At 41.1% G+C, this 18412-nt stretch overlaps 3 protein-coding genes across 3 annotated transcripts; 1 reads left to right on the top strand and 2 right to left on the bottom strand.

Annotated features, from left to right (window-relative positions):
* Positions 1 to 601: 601 nt before the first annotated feature.
* atg3 (autophagy related 3) lies at positions 602 to 5990 on the bottom strand. Its single transcript, XM_005807818.3, has 12 exons — positions 5791 to 5990; positions 5559 to 5600; positions 5432 to 5481; positions 4451 to 4521; positions 3908 to 4015; positions 3699 to 3751; positions 2505 to 2589; positions 2393 to 2427; positions 2165 to 2317; positions 1387 to 1514; positions 1164 to 1232; positions 602 to 1018 (listed from the first exon to the last, which is right to left on the bottom strand). The coding sequence occupies exons 1-12, from the start codon at positions 5860 to 5862 to the stop codon at positions 937 to 939; spliced, it is 948 nt and encodes a 315-aa protein (XP_005807875.1). The 5' UTR covers positions 5863 to 5990; the 3' UTR covers positions 602 to 936.
* Positions 5991 to 6904: 914 nt separating this feature from the next.
* Positions 6905 to 14223, top strand: cars2 (cysteinyl-tRNA synthetase 2, mitochondrial). Its single transcript, XM_005807833.3, has 15 exons — positions 6905 to 7299; positions 7378 to 7428; positions 7497 to 7614; positions 7688 to 7759; positions 7856 to 7961; positions 8040 to 8120; positions 8471 to 8600; positions 9355 to 9488; positions 10771 to 10838; positions 11109 to 11175; positions 11928 to 12066; positions 12145 to 12268; positions 12348 to 12446; positions 12526 to 12729; positions 13629 to 14223. Exons 1-15 carry the CDS (start codon positions 7115 to 7117, stop codon positions 13707 to 13709), a joined length of 1659 nt encoding a protein of 552 aa, XP_005807890.1. The 5' UTR covers positions 6905 to 7114; the 3' UTR covers positions 13710 to 14223.
* ddrgk1 (DDRGK domain containing 1) lies at positions 14001 to 16228 on the bottom strand. Its single transcript, XM_005807819.2, has 8 exons — positions 16019 to 16228; positions 15502 to 15645; positions 15268 to 15386; positions 15079 to 15180; positions 14886 to 15008; positions 14770 to 14808; positions 14599 to 14704; positions 14001 to 14491 (listed from the first exon to the last, which is right to left on the bottom strand). Exons 1-8 carry the CDS (start codon positions 16104 to 16106, stop codon positions 14331 to 14333), a joined length of 882 nt encoding a protein of 293 aa, XP_005807876.1. The 5' UTR covers positions 16107 to 16228; the 3' UTR covers positions 14001 to 14330.
* Positions 16229 to 18412: the final 2184 nt, after the last annotated feature.

The following is an 18412-nucleotide window of genomic DNA, read 5'->3' as shown; positions in this document are numbered from 1 at the left end:
TATTTCTTCTTTTTTCGGCTCAGTTTATCATAACCTTTTTTTTTATTACTAATGTGTGCCTTGTCATGTTATTTTCTTTTAATTTTCAATAAAGACTGGAAAGAAACAGCTAAACATTACCATAAATCCATGCCATCACTCAAAACGTTGATGCTGTGGATGTTGCTTGTGCATCACATTTATCGGCGTACCAGAAACACGAAAAGACAAACGGTTCCCTTCTGTACTTTTGTATGTTAAAAATTTTGTAGATTAATTGCGTTAAAATTTTTAACGTTAAAATTAACGTAAGTAATTCCTCAAAACTAACGTCTCAAAGTTCCAGCCCTCGTTATGATGAATAGCCGACAATCTGGGAGCAGGTGATCGATATCGCAAATAACCAAACAACGGGGAAATCCGAACAATTCATATCAGGGAATAGTCCAACTAATTTATTCAAGGGATTAAAGCGGCACTTCAGAATAAAAGTGTTCCAAGATTAAGCCATGTTCTACTTAATAATGAGGCCTTACTCCAGTATGAAAGACTGTCAGATATTCGTGGATATCAAACCAGAATTGAAGGCGGTTCAAACATTCACAAGCACACCACAAAAGGATTTATTCAGCTGGACTTCATTTATTTTTTTAGAACCTGACTCGTACATCTAAAGCAGTGAGGAATGATTAGTTTAAAGTTGTCAGAACGCAAGCGGTACAGTAGAACAGCTGATGGAAACCATCAAAAGCATCTGGACAGGATTGTGCAGATGCTGACTTTCATCACATCGGGTTCTCACCGAAAGCAAGCAAATTATACAATAAATGAGTCACCACGTGGCTTAATACACCTATATCCACAGAGCATCAAAGTAACATAAACCGGTTGTATAGATGTGTTGAGACCAAGCGGACCAGAGATACTGGTAGCTGAAGCACTTCTACGCAGTTGGAACTACATTGTAAAGTGTCTTGTGTAGTCATATTCTATCGTGGGAATGACAGCCTGGACAAACTTTAGGAAAATCAGAAGATACCTGGAAGTCTTAGTAAAGGACAACAGTTGTAGGATGGAAGGACAAGAACACAGAAACAAGCAAACTGAACTAACCAAAGGGAATATACAGCCGTTTGGTTTGGATCAAGCAACTTGGTATCACATGGTGTAAGACTAAAGGATACATATGCACTCCCAGCTCTCCACCGCCTTCAGCCACCGTCTCGATGATCTTTTTCATCACTTCAGCATGTCTGAAAAAACAGAGGTCATACCAGTGAGGTTCTTATCGACGAGTCTGAGACGACGACACAACAAAAGTATCCCAACCTTGGAGACAAATGGAAACATTTTGGGAGTTCTTGTGGTGCAGACTGTGTAGGAACCGGTCCCAAGTGAATTCCTCACCTGCATGGATGAACAGAGCACATGGCGGGTGGAGGCAGGTGGGGGTGGTTATCAATGGTGACCGTCTTCTTCACATGGTCCTGGCTGATGTCCTCGTACATCTGCTCCACAGTCAGCGGCTGCCTGTCCTGGGAAACAAAGCGCTTGCCGTCGGTTTGCATTTTGTCCGTACAAACATTCATTTGTTGATGTTTGATAAGAAAAAGCAGCCTCAAAGTACTGAACAAAACGTTTTGATGATAAAGAAGAAAATGGGGCAATTAAACAGTTGTTTGCAATTTGTAGGTTCAATCATTTTCACTTTATGTTGTAGAGTTGAATAGAGTTAGCATAACCGCACCAGAAGTAGAGTTGTCTACTTAAGCTAAACAGGCTAATCATGTGACTAGAACAATTAGCCTGTGCCTTTGTTTGCCCTATAGCAAACAAACCTACAGCTACAAAGCGTTGTACATAAAAAAATAACAAAAGAGGTAGTAAATTTCCACCAAAAACACAAACATTTTTAGTTTCATTTTGTAGAAAAAATGGAAAATTTGACGTTTGAAATGTCAAACATTTTCAAGAGATTAGTTTCAAAATTTCGGAGAATTTTTAACAGATGTTTACTCTATTTTCCAACCTATACTGGCCCTAATACAAAAAGATCCATGTGTTCCGTTGGGTAAATATTTAGATGAAATAGCAGTTTTACGGTGTGACCTTTCTACAGTTTGCACACCTGCCTGGAAACAAATCTAGACACAACTCTGCACACCTTGAGCGTTCAACTACATACTTCATCATATCCAAAGAGCCAGAGTCGAGGTGTCTGGTAGTATTTGTCGTAGGTGATGTAGAGGTCGTAGGTTCTGGTTTGGAGGATGGCGTCCTCACTGCCGGGTTCTACTTTGGGTTTGGTTTCCACCATCTTGCTGGTGTCCAGCGTGGCCTGGAAGCAGGAGACAGATGGCCGTTAGCCAGACGGATTCCCCTCCGCCGACACCAGGAAACCCTCTGAATGTACCTCGTCCGTTTCCAACAAGCCGCTCTCCTCGTATTCTGGAAAAAAGTTCAAGAAGGCATCGTCACAGCGGCAGCAGGCACTGAGATCTGACAACGCACTCAGACATCGGTACCTTCCATATCCGCTGCTTCTCCGTCTTCATCCTCCTCTTCGTCGCCGTCGCAACACAGTGCAGACGTGGCGTTCATGTTCTTGTCCTGGAAGTATTCAGAGTTCTGACTGCGTACTTTAACCATCCAGAAGGACGAAGAAAAGCACTTTGATCTTAAATCAGAGTGTTTAAGATCAAAGCAACAAAGTTTAGCATGAGGAATGCAACAAAGCTGATTGGTTCCTTGCATCACAGGTAGAGATGATCATCCTGGCCAGCAATGTTGTTCCACTGTTCAGACAGAAGAGGAAGCTGAAGAACAGCCTGCGTAATCTTATCTCAGCAAGTTTTGACATTTTTGTCCCGTGAAAATCAGAAATGTGACAGAAACAAACTCCAAATATCCCATGACTGGGATACTTGGCCATCTGGATGGACTCTTGTTGCCATAGTGTTATTTAGAACTTATACATTCTGAAAAGTGTGGCACGCATTTATAATATCCCCCCCCCTTAGTAACCAACAGTCCCACAGCATGTTCTTGCCAACACCATGTCCAAGCCTCAACTCTCCTGTAACCTCTAGCAGTTTTTTCCCCCAGGAATTAGTTCCATCCATTTTCTCCACCTGAAGAAAAGCATCCCCGCAGCATGATGCTGCCACCACCATGTTCCACTCTGGTGATGCATAGTGGCCGCTTTCCACCACGTATCTGTTATGTTAGTTCTGATTTGTTCATTTCTTATTGTGGCGTGTTTTAACAAATACTTCTTCTGGTTTTGGATGCTTTTGCAGTTAAAACGTTTTTCTTTTCTGACATTTATTAGGATGGGTAACCATAGCAACACATTTTTCAAGTTAGTTTCTTATTTTTTCCTAACAGTGAGCTGCTAATTTACATCCCAAAAGTTCAAATAATACTTGAACTAAAACTCCAGAGAAGTTAAAAAGGAGCAGAACCAAACAGGAAGTTCAAACCATCTCATCTCTTCTACTGATCATAATGGACAAGGAGGCGGAGAAGCAAAACCAGAGGAGGTGGAAAAGGGTTTTATTATGATAATAGTGCATCTACTACCTTAATAAAACATTTAGAGTGTTAGAAGTTGGTTATAATGAGACCAAATGTGCAAAGAAACAGCAGAAATCCTGAAGTCAGCTCAAAAAACACGCTTGCTTCTGTCATTCTAAGAAACACGGAATAAAGCAGCTGACCTTACTGTTGTCCAGAGAAATCTCTCGTACTGCATCTGTGACGCCTAACACACCTGCTGGGACACACACATATGTCAGCCTTCATCATACATCAGTCAGTGTGGAGAAGAAACCACACAGACAGAATTGGAGGCTGGGATTCCCGGTGATTAGGTCCGATCAGCCGCATGCTGGTCAGAACCGGCTCTGTAAGACTGAGCGTCTCCTACCCGAGTTGTGGTAGGTGTCCACCCAGCCGCCGTCTCCATCATCCTCCTCTATGATGGCTTCCAGCTCATCTGAATACTCCATCTGTTTGCAGCGCTTGTAGCATGGAACTGGAAGAGGCAGAGAAGAAGAAGAAGAGCAGGAAACAGACGTTAAGAGCAGAAATCTGAGCAAACTGATTCATCTGGAGTTTAACGCAAAGAGGGAAAAAATTCAGAAAACTTAAACAACAACCAATAAAGATCTCTTTAAACCGTCAGCAGAAAGCGAGGGCTGGACTGACAGCAATGTTCCTGTCCGGTATTCCATGTCAAAATTCCACTTTTCCACAGTTCTCAGTCCTTTACATTCATTTTAAAACATAAAGTATGGGTTCAATGGATGGATGGGATAATGGAAGGAAGAAACAACAAGGAACTACAAATAAATTAAGTGTGAAACAAGAAATGAAGGACAAGAAGAAGATTTAAATTAATCTCCGGATGGGAATGCAGCTTCCAGAACAAATGGATCAGAACTAAAGTGTGGACTGGACCTGGACTTACCATTCCGGGTCAACAGAAACTGTTTGTCCTGTGGCAAATATGGCTTCACCTTTGCTTCTTCCCCAGAGGCCCTAAACAGAGACATTCATTCATATAAGGGAAGGTTACATCAGGAAACCATGGCAACAAGAGTTCATCCAGATGGCCAAAAATCTTTATTAGAAAACAACATTTTACAGTGACCCTGATATTTACTCAACCTTCAGTTTCACTTCCTGTCATTTCAGCTGCCTCTCCTCCTGGATGTGAGCAACATCCTGGTTGGCATGGTTACTCGTCAAATCAGATTTTATAAACATAGATATTAATCAAACACAGTGGGTTTTTTTTTGTCACACTTAAATAAGTCAGATAAAACTAAATATCAAAGATTAGCAACTATTTTCAAAAATAATTGTATTTAATAGCAGAAACCGTTCTAATTTTATACAAAATTAGAAGTTTATCACTTACTCAATCGTGAATTAACTGTACTTAACTAAATCTGTTGGTTCAGTTTCAATATCCAGATTTATTACTGCCTGAATGTTAAATCAGAACCTATCTGACAACCCGAAGTAGGCAGAAAACATAATAATGCCTGCAGACAAACAGCGCTTTAACACTAACAGTGAATGCATTACAAATCTTAAACAGGCTGTTTATTATGGACATTTTAACATAAGATACTAGGAAGACTGGTTTATGAAAAAAAAAAATCATTATTTGTAAACTACTGTTTATTTTGATCTAGATTGATATTTTTGGAACATCACAGTGTGACCAAAATGAAGCAAAAACAAAAGAAATCTATAATGAGGGAAGTATTTTGAATTAAACCTGAGGTTTCTGGATCACTATCTGGCTGCCAACAGATAAACCCCAACCTCATTTCTAGTCCAGTTCATGACTTTATCACTGCAAACAGTTGACTGTAACCTCTGACCCCACTGTATCTGGGAGCTTGATAAGACCAATCAAGAGCCAGATGTGGCCACTCACCACTTCCATGTGGGACAGTGATGAACCAGGTGATCTCCAGCTGCTACAAACTAAAACAAGACACACAAACACAGTCCTGAGTTAGCTTGTCCTCATTATGATGCTCAGATTGAAAGTGTTCTCTCACCTCCTCTGGGGTGATGACTCCAGTCTCTTTGAACTTAGATTCCTACGAGGAACAACCCATAGCTGTGTGTTAGGAACCAGAAATACACAAAACTACAATATTTCAGATTCCCTAGAGCTTCAGAGGAAACTGAGTCTGAGTGAAGCAACGACAGACGCAACTCTGTTTACTTCTAAGGTTCCCCACTCCTGGATGAGCCACCACCTTAGCTAGCTTCTCCCTGGAAGTTTACCTTTAACACGGGCGTGAGGAACTCGGCCACTCCCAGCGCGGTTCCCTTCACCGTGTTTATGACGTTCTGCATCTTGGACCAGAGCTTCAGCAGCAATACGAGCTTGTTCGGAACCCCTTCCTCTAAAGTCCACCCTTATTTTCACATCGCTACTCAGGCAGGCGGCCAAGAAGAATGATCACATGACACGAGACTGACACTTCCGGGTCCAAGTTATCGCGATGCACAGGCAGCGGCGGAACCGATGCTGTCCGCCACATTGTGTGTGGCAAATAAACTTTGAGAAACCGCTTGGATATTATTATTATTATTATTATTATTATTATTATTATTATTATTATTATTATTATTATTATTATTATTATTATTATTATTATTAGTTTGGTTTTTTAATTAAACAAACTAAAAAACGTCTAGTTGACGCAATTTGATGACATTTTTTTATTATATTCTAGTAATGGTGATTAATACGACAAAAAAAAAAAAAAAAACAATAAATGCGAATAAAAAACGAACCGAACAGCCAACATAAAACAATTAATGCTCGACATCTGTTCTAATGTGATTCACGTGTAATGATTATGCTGTAATGTGACTTTATGTTAATTTTGGCGTAATGGGCAAAATTAACAGAAATATGCCACAAAACCTCTGTTGACTGGAAATGTTCTCCCAATTCAAACCATTTATTAGTTTTATGTCGTGTTATTATCTTTTTGAGAAATATCAGGGGGGAAAAAAGTCAGCTGAATGCTGAATGAAAATAAATGTACAGGCAAATGTGACAGGAGTAGTTCTGGGATTAACTGTGCCGAGAAATTATATTACATATTTATTTAATTTTTTTTCTCCACTTGTTTACTATGCAGAGTACACGGAACCAGAACCAAATAAACCTGGTTCAGCTCTTTCTTTAACAGAAATGCAACTCACAACATTGCGGCAGTTCTGACATACAATCTTTCCGGGACGAATTTTTTTCCTCAACATTCATTATGACAACACACTCATTTTGAACACATTAAATAGGAGAGTACATGAAGGGGGGAAAATAAAAATAATAAATAATTACGACGTCATTACGTCTCAAATATTCAAATTAGCCGTAGACGTCACTGAGCCGGAAGCCTATGTGTTAGCATGATTTAGTTTCAAATCACTTTCAGTATTATTACGCTAATAGCAGATATAGAGATGGGGTGTGCGGCATGTTGAGTATTACAGCTGGGACGCTGAATGGCGTAGCTGCTGCTCCAGAAGCTAACGGAAGCTAACAGCTAACAGCGGTTGCTCAGAGGTGCACTGTGACTGAATGAGCTGAACCATGATCCGGAGTGGAAAGGCCCTCTGCAGGGCCCTCACCTCCAGCTGCTGTGTCCCTGTCAGACACAGTGTTTCGGGAAAGGCGTGGATCACTCCTAAAGGCTTTGACACGGGAATAAAGACCTTCAACAGCTTGACCAAACAGAAAGAAGCTCTGATCCTGGCAAGAGAAGGAACAGCCACCTGGTAGGGAACACACACACATGACTCTCACTCTGACTTTACCTGCTTTTATGAGCCACAAAGCTTGTTTTCATATCACAGGTACAGCTGTGGACCTACAGTGTATGACCATGCTCACCTGGGCCATGCATGGTAAACATGTCAACACTGATCTATTCCAGGACTGAATGAGTGGACTTCAACCCTCTGCTTCCTCCCAGTTCTTATGTCAGGTTTGACATCCTGCAGAGGATCCTGACCAGGGTGTTTGGCGTCACCGTGATCCACGCCATGGTCATCACTGACGTCGACGACAAGATCATCAGAAGAAGTTGGGAGGTTTGGATCGCGTTCATGTGTCCAACGCAGGGAGACTGCAGAGCGGTTGTTTAGTGTTTCCTTCTCGTGACAGGAAAATGTCTCTCCAGATGTCATTTCCAGAATGTATGAGGAGGAATTCAAGAGGGATATGCTGTCGTTAAAGGTACATTACAAACTATAATCACGTCTGCTCAGAAGAGAGGATGATTGTTATGTTGTGAAAAAAGATAATAAAGTTTGACTTCTGCTTGTCTTGCAGGTGGTTCCCCCTGCCGTGTATCTAAGAGTCACGGAGAACGTGCATCATATCGTTGCATTTATTGAAGGGATCATCAGAAATGGGCACGCTTATGCCACAAAGGAAGGTGAGCACGAATCATTTCTGCTTTTCTAAAACAACGCCTGCGTTTTCCCTGTGTCTGAGTCTGCTTCTTTTGTTGCAGGCGACGTATATTTTGACGTGCAGTCCATCGGTGACCGCTATGGGAAGTTTGTTGGCGCTGTTAGCCCTCATGGACAGTCTGGTAGGCATTGAGAAGATGAATATTATGCTTTTCCACATTTTTTGAGTTCAACGTATGAGAACTGCTTATGGCAACATATTGGAGCTGCTCTCTTGGGTCAGTTCTGATTTATTAGTTTATTCACTTCCTCTGGTTGTGGTTGCTGTGCAGCTGGAAGTATTACAGGCTGAGCTAAACCAAATGGTTATGTATTATTTAGTCAATTTCTGCTTCCAACTCTATCCTTTAAATCATAAATGGCAATTATTTTGTAATTTAGGGTTAAATTCCAAGTGGCCAGCTGTTTTTTTTTTCTAATTCTAGAATATATAACATATATAACATACTGATAAATGTTTTTTTTCCTCCAGGTAGCTCAAACAAACGAGACTCCAGGGATTTTGCTCTGTGGAAGCGCTCTAAAGCTCAGGAGCCACACTGGGAATCTCCGTGGGGCCGAGGACGACCCGGCTGGCATATCGAGTGCTCCACTGTTGCCAGGTTAGATTTACCACACGCTGTTTTCCACTGTCCAGACCTGCCAATAAACTGTATCACAGTGCAGCAAATGAACTTCGTCACTGCTGCACTGAAGATTTTTCAAATTTAATCTGACAGAAGCTATGTTACATAACCATGTACATGTAGATATTTGGTTTAGCCATCATCTCCTTTATTAATGAATATACTTTCCTTATTCAAAGTGTTTCTGAAGGAATTAATCGTGTGTAGCTGATTGACTGTCATATATAAGGTTGTAGGTTCGACTCCAGCTTCCTCCTGCCACATGTCGATGTGCCTCTGGGCAAGGCACTTAACCCCAAAATGCCTACCGATCTGCGTATCGGTGTATAAATGTGTGTGTGTTTGTGAGTGCGACTGGGTGAATGTGACTCTAGTGTAAAGTGCTTTGAGTGGTCAAAATGACTGGAAAAGCGCTATATAAGTTCAGTCCATTTACCATATGATTTCACTAAAAATCCATCTAATTCTAATTGACCCGTACAATGAAATGTTTTGTCTGATTTCATGTCAGACAGAGAGAAATAAAGTCTTTTTAAACAGTGCATGTAGATATTTGGTTTCAACTGGACACTTGAGACTTCGTCTGTTTGAAACTGCGGAATTAAAAATCCCTCACACTGGATTAAAGTGTGAAAAGTGAGTTGAGTTCATTTTTCATGTTATTGCGGGGCGACAGCAGTTACCGGCGCAAATTTTTATAACAGATATCTCATTGCGCTGCTGCTTTCAGCCACATGTTTGGGAATCAGCTGGATATTCACTCTGGAGGAATCGACCTGGCCTTCCCTCACCATGAGAACGAGATCGCTCAGAGCGAAGCCTTTCATCAGTGTGGACAGTGGGCCAACTACTTCCTTCATTCAGGTGAATCCTTTACATTTTCTAAAGCCTTTTTGGACTTTGTCACTTGAGGCAAATATGAGGACTCTTCTTTAACTTAAGGACGTATGTCCCTCTTAGAAATGATACATTTTGACACATTTTATCAAGATATCTCAATACTTCTTGGGTGTTTGAGTGTGAAATATCCATGTGTAGCATGTGTGTAAAGCTCAAGCGACACAGCAGTTGGAGTGAAAGTGTTTCATCAGCAAAGCAGCAGGGAGGGAATATAAAAATGTTTCAAATTCTTTTGGGAGTGACCAGAAATTCTTGTTTCCATCTGAGCGATTTCTTTTTTCTTTCTTTCTCAGAGTTGTTTTTACCTTGCTGATGTCCACGGAAAACTTCACATGTACAAACTGTTTAGCGTACTGAGGAAAAGATGACTGGGCAAATCATAAAATGTTTGACCCAGCTCCTATAACTTTGTATCAGTACACAATACTGACGTCTGGATGTTTTTCGACACATCTTTAGACAAATTTAGTGGCATCCACAAAATACACCAGTGTTTTATGGCTTAACGAGGTCCAATAAACCAGATGTAAAGTACAGAGTGATGTGCTGTGCACAACAAAATTAGTCATAAACTGCAAAGAGCCAAAAAAAAACATCAAATCTAATCAGGAATGTGCAACAAACATTGTCTGCATGAGAAATGTACATAAGATTAAAACACGGAGCCAGAAATGGAAACAAACATTATTTTTACAATGAAAGTCTATTTCAACTTTCTGCTTTAAGAAAAAAAGTTAAACATGTTGAAAGGCAATTATCAAAAAAAAATACCTAAATATTTATAGGACGATAATCTCTTGATAAAAGTTCTGTATTTCAGATAATACCATTATTATCTGAAATACAGAAGTTAATTAGCAAAACATTTAGATTAATAATAATCAATTTCAATGTAGGCTGCAGGAGCCTACATTGAAATTTTACACCAACTGTGTGAAATATGGCGCTGTCTGCATGTGGGTGGACTTCAGCTGTAGACACCTTCTTCTTTTGGGGGAAAAAAAAAAAAATGGAACAGGGCCTAAAATGAAGCCCTGGTGAACTCCTTTTGAAATCCGATTTGTAAAAGTCTTTTCAGGTCTTTGAATTCTGTGTTACTTTTACACCTGACGCAATCATGTTAATATTCCCCTACTTGCCCACAGCAACAGCCAGTGTCCAGCGTCCAGTAACAATATGGTTGATGTGAATGTAACACTGTCTCTTTAAGACGTGTCTGACTGACTGGTTGCTCTTATTCTTTTAGGTCATTTACACCATAAAGGCAGTCCAGAGAAAATGTCTAAATCTCTGAAGAACTATATCACTATCAAGGTAACGATATTATAGATTATTACAATTCAAGCTAAGCTGGAAACCCTTAAACTCCAGCTTCTTTGTGGACTCAATACAGAGATTTTTTAGTTGTTTTTTTTTTTTTTGTTCTTTACTCTTGTTTCACATTAGCGAATCTCATATTTGGAATTTCGACCTCAACCGGAAACATTTCATTTAATTAGAAAAACAAAAAAAGCCCGATAAACAGCAGCAGATTATCTTGTGCTTTTCATGTTTAAAGTAAATCTTTTTTTTTTCTTCCGTCAGGATTTTCTACAGTCTCACACTGCTGACGAGTTTAGGATGTTTTGTCTGTCGACCAAATATAGATCTGGTGGGTAAACCTGGAAAACAAATTGCTGTAGAATCTCTCTTTCTGCTGTTAGTTGAACTGATGCAATCGGTGAAGTTTCACTGGAACTACATCATATCTACTTCCTCTGTATAAAAAACAAAACCCTCTGTTTCTCTTTCTGACATCTAGTAAAATCAGACTAAACGTTTCCTGTTTTAGGTCAGTTTGGATGAACTAAATTATTTCTATGTGCTAAATTCCAGAATAATTTCACTCCAGAATAATAGACATTTAAATCCCCGATTCATGTTGAGAGATTTTTGTTAATTTGACTTTGTTGTCTTTAAACCTCTTTGTAACGTATTTGATGGGATGCCGAGGAATATTGTCTGTTTGGAAGACCCATTTTTTCTCGGCTAGAGCAAGTTGGAATACTGACGCTAGCTATCGAATGTTTCAGCATGTCTCTAACATTTAAAGTCTTTGTCCCTAAGGACAAACTTTACAAACTTTAATCTGGGGTTTTATGTCTGTGTTCCAGTAATGGCTTCTTATGATTGGCCTTTTATGTTAGTACAGGACTGGTTTCACCGTGAAGAGTGCCACTCTCATCTTTTTAACTTTAAGGCTTAGCCGTCCAGGTACCAAAGATAATTCTCTAAAATCCCTTCCCGTGTGTTTTATAAGGTATGCGAACATCTGGTGTTAACAGTAGGTGTGCCCCAGCATTCTTCTCTCTGAACTTTGACAGTGACAGATCAGAGCGTGACGTTGTCCTGCTGTCTCCACAGCCATAGATTACAGTGACGGCAGCATGTCGGAGGCCCGCACCTCTCTGGAAACCATCCGCACCTTTATTAGTGCCGCTCGGGCCTACATGAAGGGCCACCTCCACTGTCCGCCTACGCAGGAGGATCTTCTCTGGCAGAGGTATCGAGATCTTGTTTGGTTCTTCCAGAATTTGCGTTTTTCTCCCATTTCATTCTCTGCGCCTCATTGTTTCGTCAGACTGACTGAAGCTAAATCCAACATCCTGACAGCGCTAGCCGATGACTTTGACACACCCAGAGCCGTCGGTGCACTGATGAAGTTGGTTTATCACGGAAATTGCCAGCTGCGGCCCGTTTCTACGGTAACGCAGGGTCTCTGATTCGGCTATTTGGGGTGGCGGCCTTGTGGTGAGAAGTGTGTGTGTGTGTGTTTATGTTCAGGCCGAGGGAGGCGTTCGGAGCCCAGCGGTGTTCGGAGCCATGGTGACCTACGTCAGAGATGTGCTGGACGCGTTCGGGATCGACCTGCTGCACAGTCGGGTCAGGACCTGCATGTGGAGCAGCTGGTGGTCTGACCCCAGATTTCCTCTTTACTCTCCATTTTCATTTTTGTGCGAAGGAGGCCGACGTGATGAGCAGCGGCGGAAATCTGCAGGCTGTGGTGGAGCAGTTGACTCGTTTCAGAAGCGAGGTCCGAGCGTTCGCTCTGACCCGTCAGGACCCTCAGGATAAGAAATCTGACTTGTGCCCAGACAGAATCCCGCTCCTGAAATCCTGCGACACCCTCAGGAAGGACCTGGCCCCGTTAGGAGTGGTGATAAAGGTAAGCTTCGTCTCAATCTGGTGTATACAGAATCTGGCAGTAGCTACAATCTGTGAATACCTGAGACCCGCTCTAAAATCATAATTATTCACACACCAAATGAGTAATTTGGTGTATGCATTAATACACAGTGGTAATTCGCTAATAGCAAAGCTAATTTCTCCAACCTTTGCTAACTTTAAAGACATTTGGTGCACTTAGCTCCTCATAAACACTTTCTTCTGGATGAATCCTAAAAGGCTAATTAAATTGGCTGTTTTGTAAACCTTCAGTTGATTATGACTTCTTGAAGTAGACATTTATATTAATGCTCTTGTTTTGAAGTGAGTGAAGATTATTTACGTAGCAGTTCCGTTTTCTTTCCTTGCTTTGTTTATTTCCCCCCCAATAACTTTATTTCAATCTTACGAGAACAAAACATAGACAATAAACAAGATTTAAACATAAATACATTATGAAGAATTAGCTTGGTGCTCGAGGGTCGTTATCTTTTAAGGTCAGATATAATTTGAATTTAGTTAGTGGTTTAGTATTAACTTCCGCTTGATGTAGCGTGTTAGCAGAACTGATGTTTGATGAGCGCTTTAGGATTAGTGCAGCTAACTTTTTAAGGTGGCAGTGCTCACTCTGAAGTTTACAACTACAGTTTATCTAATCTCCACTGTTGGCATACAGCCAATCATCAGCAAGTAAAATGAATGGTGCTCATGGATTGGCTGCTTTGCAAACACCAGCCAATAGCATGTCAAGAAGCAACAAGCTGGGACACTTCAGATTCCAAGCCAAATATTTCAAATATTCTTTATACGCTCTTAAAAAAAAAAAAAAAAAGTGAATAATTTAGAGTTTAACAGAAAAATTCACCAGAGGCTGGTCTGACGTGTTCTCTGCGTTTCCAGGACAGAGGAGCGACGTCCACCTGGGAGATAAAGCCGACTCAGAGTGGACAGAGAAGCCACGAACCGGACCAGCAAACATGACTGATTTCAGAACTTTTTCTGTTTTTGCCTAGAAGTAATCAGATGGACTTAAAGGTTTATCGTCACTGGTTTTGAGCCTTGGCTCAAGATTCTGACCAAACTGGTCACAAAATGTAAAACTGCTAACTGTTGTACTGATTCTCAGCAGTTGATAAATATGGCCCCATTTCTTCTAGAGCCGCATTTGAATGTTCTCAGAACTGATAGATCACTGTCCGTATTATATAAAGTGCTGTACGATTGGGTGTGTAAACTATTAGCAGAGGAAGCAAAAACTGAGCCACTAGGTGAATATTTTCTTTTTTTTTAATGCAATGTTTCCAGTGATACCAACATGCTTTAGGAAGATATTTCTTGCAGACTCTACACTGGAGCTTGAAATCAAAAGATGGTTCCAGAATAATAATAATTTAAAAAAAAACATATTCTGGGAAATATTTTATATTCCAGAACATTCTGAGATCTCATGTCACAATTCAGCAGACGTTAAATAAAAGAAAACATGTTGTTTTTATTCCTTTTCAAAGTAAAAAGTGTGATCAGAGTGAAGCTGTAGCCTCAGGCCTTATGACGTTATGCGCTCCAGTCTCGGTAGTTGTGCAGAGCTCCCCCTGCTGCCCGTCAGACGGAGCTGCAGCTCTCGGGCATCAGGTTGATGAGGGAGTTGCTGGCCTGTGCCAGCTCAGTGATGGAGACTCTGCCTCTCTGTCTGATGAACTGAGCCACCGAGTCCAGCTCCTCTGGAGTGATGAAGATGAACTTCCCTCTGTCGTCGATCACGCCTGCAGCAACACGGACAGCGACTTTAAACGTTGGAGATGTGCTGTGGTCGGATGAGGAAACTCCTCAGACTGAAATCCAGCAGGAACGGACAGAGCCGTGAACTGACCTGTGAGCGTGCCTTCAGCTAACAGGTCCTGCAGCCTGGTGATCGCATCCTGTGTTCTCATCCCAAAATGAGACGCCAGGTCTTCGAGGAGAACCACTTTAGACATCTGCAGACACAGTTATCTCAGAAACCGTAGCAGAGTGTAATATGTAAGCAGAGGCTCAGGCTCACCTGGATGTATTCTATGAAGTCCTGCAGCAGGCTGCGGGACTGAGAACACAAAAAAGTGGAACAGGTTTAAAACCATCGCTTTGGGAAACAGGACAGCGATGTGGCGGACATCTGACCTGGTCCTCTGACAGCTGCTCCTGCTCTCCCTGGTCCTCGACGATGAATGAGGCTTTGAGCTTCAAGTACTCCTCCTCCTCTCGCCGCTCCTGCTCCTCTTTAGCGCGCCGCTCGTCCTCCTCCTGCGGAACACATCGGCTCAGGCTCTCAGCTCCTCGTGACGCAGCAGGACTCGGCAGCAGAGGAACCAACCTGTTTCTGCTCCAGCTTCCGTTCCCTCTCCTCCTCCTGACGTTTCTCCTCCTCTCGGAGCTCCTGCATCCTCTTCCTCTCCTCCCGCTCCTCCATCTCTGCCTAACATAACGGGAAAAAAAAAAATCAAACTGAAATGATGAAATCACCTTTTAATCTGCACGTCCAGCATCCAGAATTTCTCGTCACCTCTCTTTGGGCTTTCTTGGCCTGTTTCTCCTCCAACTTCTTTTGCTTCTTAGCTCCGATTTTTGCTGCTGGCTGGGCAGCCTGCAGCTCGGCCTCCCCATCTTCCACAGGCTCCTCTTCTGAAATCCACAGGAACTTTGTTACACACTCAATAGTACTCACCAAACGGTCTGTTTCATGTCAAAGTTTAAGCTGAGGTTTGCACCAAACAAACAGAAAGCTGCGGGAGTTTACCCTCCTCTGGTCTCTGAGGCCGCCTGTTGGCCACTACAGCGGCCAGGTTCCTCCTCCTGCGGGGCATCCCGGCTCCCCGCTCCTCCGGGGCCCGCAATGGGGCCGCCGCTGCCCGGACAACATCCCTCCTCTGCTCCTGATCAGCTGAAAACAACCAACACATCCGGTTCCAGCTCAGATTGTACACATTATGGCAACAATGACTGATAACATAGGTTTATATTATAAGAATTGCGTCTGTTTTCATGCACATGTACACAGAAAAGCTATATAAAACAAAACTGATATCTCAAAGATTGCGTTTATATGGACCTCTTGGGCCTCCATAGTTTCGAAAGCTGTAAGCTGACGTAGCCTGACAGCAAACAGTAAAACCAGCAGCTTTCATCCCCGCAGCCTTTATAGGTGTCTATATTTACAGCAAACGGAGCTCCGGATCATAAAAGCTCTCGTCTAAAAGTTGAGAACATCTTAAAAGCTAACGTAGCTCCTTAGCATTAGCCTCAAGCTAACCTACCGTCCTGTGTTTTCCTCTGCACCTTCAGCGCGAACACAATGAGGACGAGAAGGACCGCAGCAGCTAGAATATACAGCACTATGTCCATGGTTTAATAAATACTGGCTCTGTATAAATAACTATTCACCTCATTACTACCGAGAATGCGACGTTTCACCTGGACTACTACTACTTTTTCTTTGGTCTTAGGCGACTGAATAACGGCGAAGTGGAGCGTTTCCGCCACCTGCTGGTACTTCAGATATGCGCAGTGGGGTGGAGCGCACACTGCGGTTAAATCAACATTACAGTAATAGGAAATAAAAGTTGAAACTGAAGGACTAAAAACTACTTTTTTTTCCAAATGTGTAATTAGATTATGTAATCAGTTACTCTTAGATGTCAGAATGTATCACATACTAGAAGAACTCTGTTATAAATGTCTGCGATATTTTTTTTCTTTGTAAAATTGCCTGGAGTCCATCTCATACCACAGACAGTGTAACACGTTCCAGTGCAAAAAAGTTCCAGTCTGACAGAACTCATAAGTGACAGAAACACGAGTTAACATTTGTAAATTTTAATTAAACTTATTGACGTCATTGAATCAATTCCACTTTAGTCCTTTTTATTAAACAATGCAAATTCCGTTTATTATTGAAACAGTGTTTGTTCAAAGAAAACCCGCAGATTGCATAATGTTAACTTTAATGTCTATCATTCAGGAACTTGCTTTGCTTGCAGGTTCAGAAGATTTGTTCATAGCTTTTTATTGCTTTAAGCCATACTTTTAACATGTAGAAAAAATGTTAGCATTTGCGTTGAATGTAATTTGGAAAGTTCACATTAATACTGACTTTTGCTCCTCGTTATTGCTGCACATCCATTCTTAAGGTTACTCCCTGCTCTTGAAACCTTTGGCGATTGCTGTTTTAAAACAGACCAGTTCTCGCTGCTATTTTTCAATTCAGTAGATGTTTTTCTCAGCATGAAAGATATGTCAGTGGTCTACACAAATAAATATTAAAAAAACAGTGGTGCAATGGTGCTTTCTTTTACAACAATGCAGCTAAGTCTAGATGATGATGATGTCATAGCTTCTGAAGTATCAGGTGGTTTAATTCACAAACATTCAGATAAATAAATAGACACACCTTTAACGCCATAGACACATTTTATTGAAACTCTCTGTCATAACAGTGTCATGCTAAACATTCAGAACAGTGCAGGACACTAGCCTGAACTGAAAGGTCACTGAGAGAGGAAGAGGTCATGACCCCAGCACACAAAAAGCTAGACGTACTCTGCAGATGCAGGTTTTTTTGGAGACGTGGTCAAAACTGTGTTTGCTCATAACGACCTTGTTACATTTAGAGGACACAGAGGGAAGCTCGCAAGCCTGGACTTTACAAAACCGATTCCATTATGAGGGAAGAAATTCTGATGCGACTCGTTTCGTCTTTTCTAAAGACGATACTCGGACTGTGTGCTGGGAAAATATGCTAGCCTTTTATTAGGAGCAATGGCAGTATGAAAATTTATGATTTAAGTGCTGGTAGATCAGTGAGTGATTAGTGAGTGAATAAAAACTCATAAAACAATCTTTCAGTTCCTATGCTTTGTAATAAAGTTCAGATTGTTGCAGGCATCAACAGTATCATTTCCACATTCAAAGGTTTTGCGTAAAGCAGGAATTTTTATAGCAATCCTAGTAGGTTCCATTTTTTCCAATATTACACCATCATAACTTGTGATAAGCCTGCTAGTTCCTCTTTTCTAACTCACTTAGTTGCAGTCAGAATTGACCAATCAGCAGGCAGAGTTGGTTTAAAGGGGGGCGACAAGAAAGCAACCTCCAGTCTGAGGATCTGAGCACAGAGACCACTAACTCCTACACCCAGGTAAGAGACTCAAACTTTCTATTTCTGCTTTTTAACAATCTCCATCCATTTATAAAAATCGACTGCATGTTTTTCTATCGTCAGTTTAAACTATGTTGATTTGTTGACATATTTGTTCTACGGCAGAGAATCTGTACTGCTTCAATTTTGTAAATTATTTGACATATTTCAGCATTAAAACACAATTTCTTTTCTAATTTCATACATTTGCTTGATTTCACTTTCCAGTTTTGTGACATCTGACAATTCTCAACTTTAAACAAAAAAAAAGCTAATTGAATGACAAAAAGTTTCCTACCTTTCTGTTTGCCCCTTTTCTATTTAGTAGTCTTTAGTGATAAACAAAAGTGTTTACATTTTCACATTATAAAAAACACAAAAAGAAATATTTTGTGTGTTTTTTTGGACTTAGATTTGAATAGAATAGAATAAAGTCAAGAGCTTTTCCATTTGAATGAATGTAAATTCCTTGATAGCAACGACAGATTGATCTGTTACAGTACAGTCAACTTTA

This window comes from Xiphophorus maculatus, chromosome 24, assembly GCF_002775205.1.
Source record: "Xiphophorus maculatus strain JP 163 A chromosome 24, X_maculatus-5.0-male, whole genome shotgun sequence".
Taxonomy (NCBI): Eukaryota; Metazoa; Chordata; class Actinopteri; order Cyprinodontiformes; family Poeciliidae; genus Xiphophorus; species Xiphophorus maculatus.
This window is presented reverse-complemented; position numbering and strand designations above follow the sequence as displayed.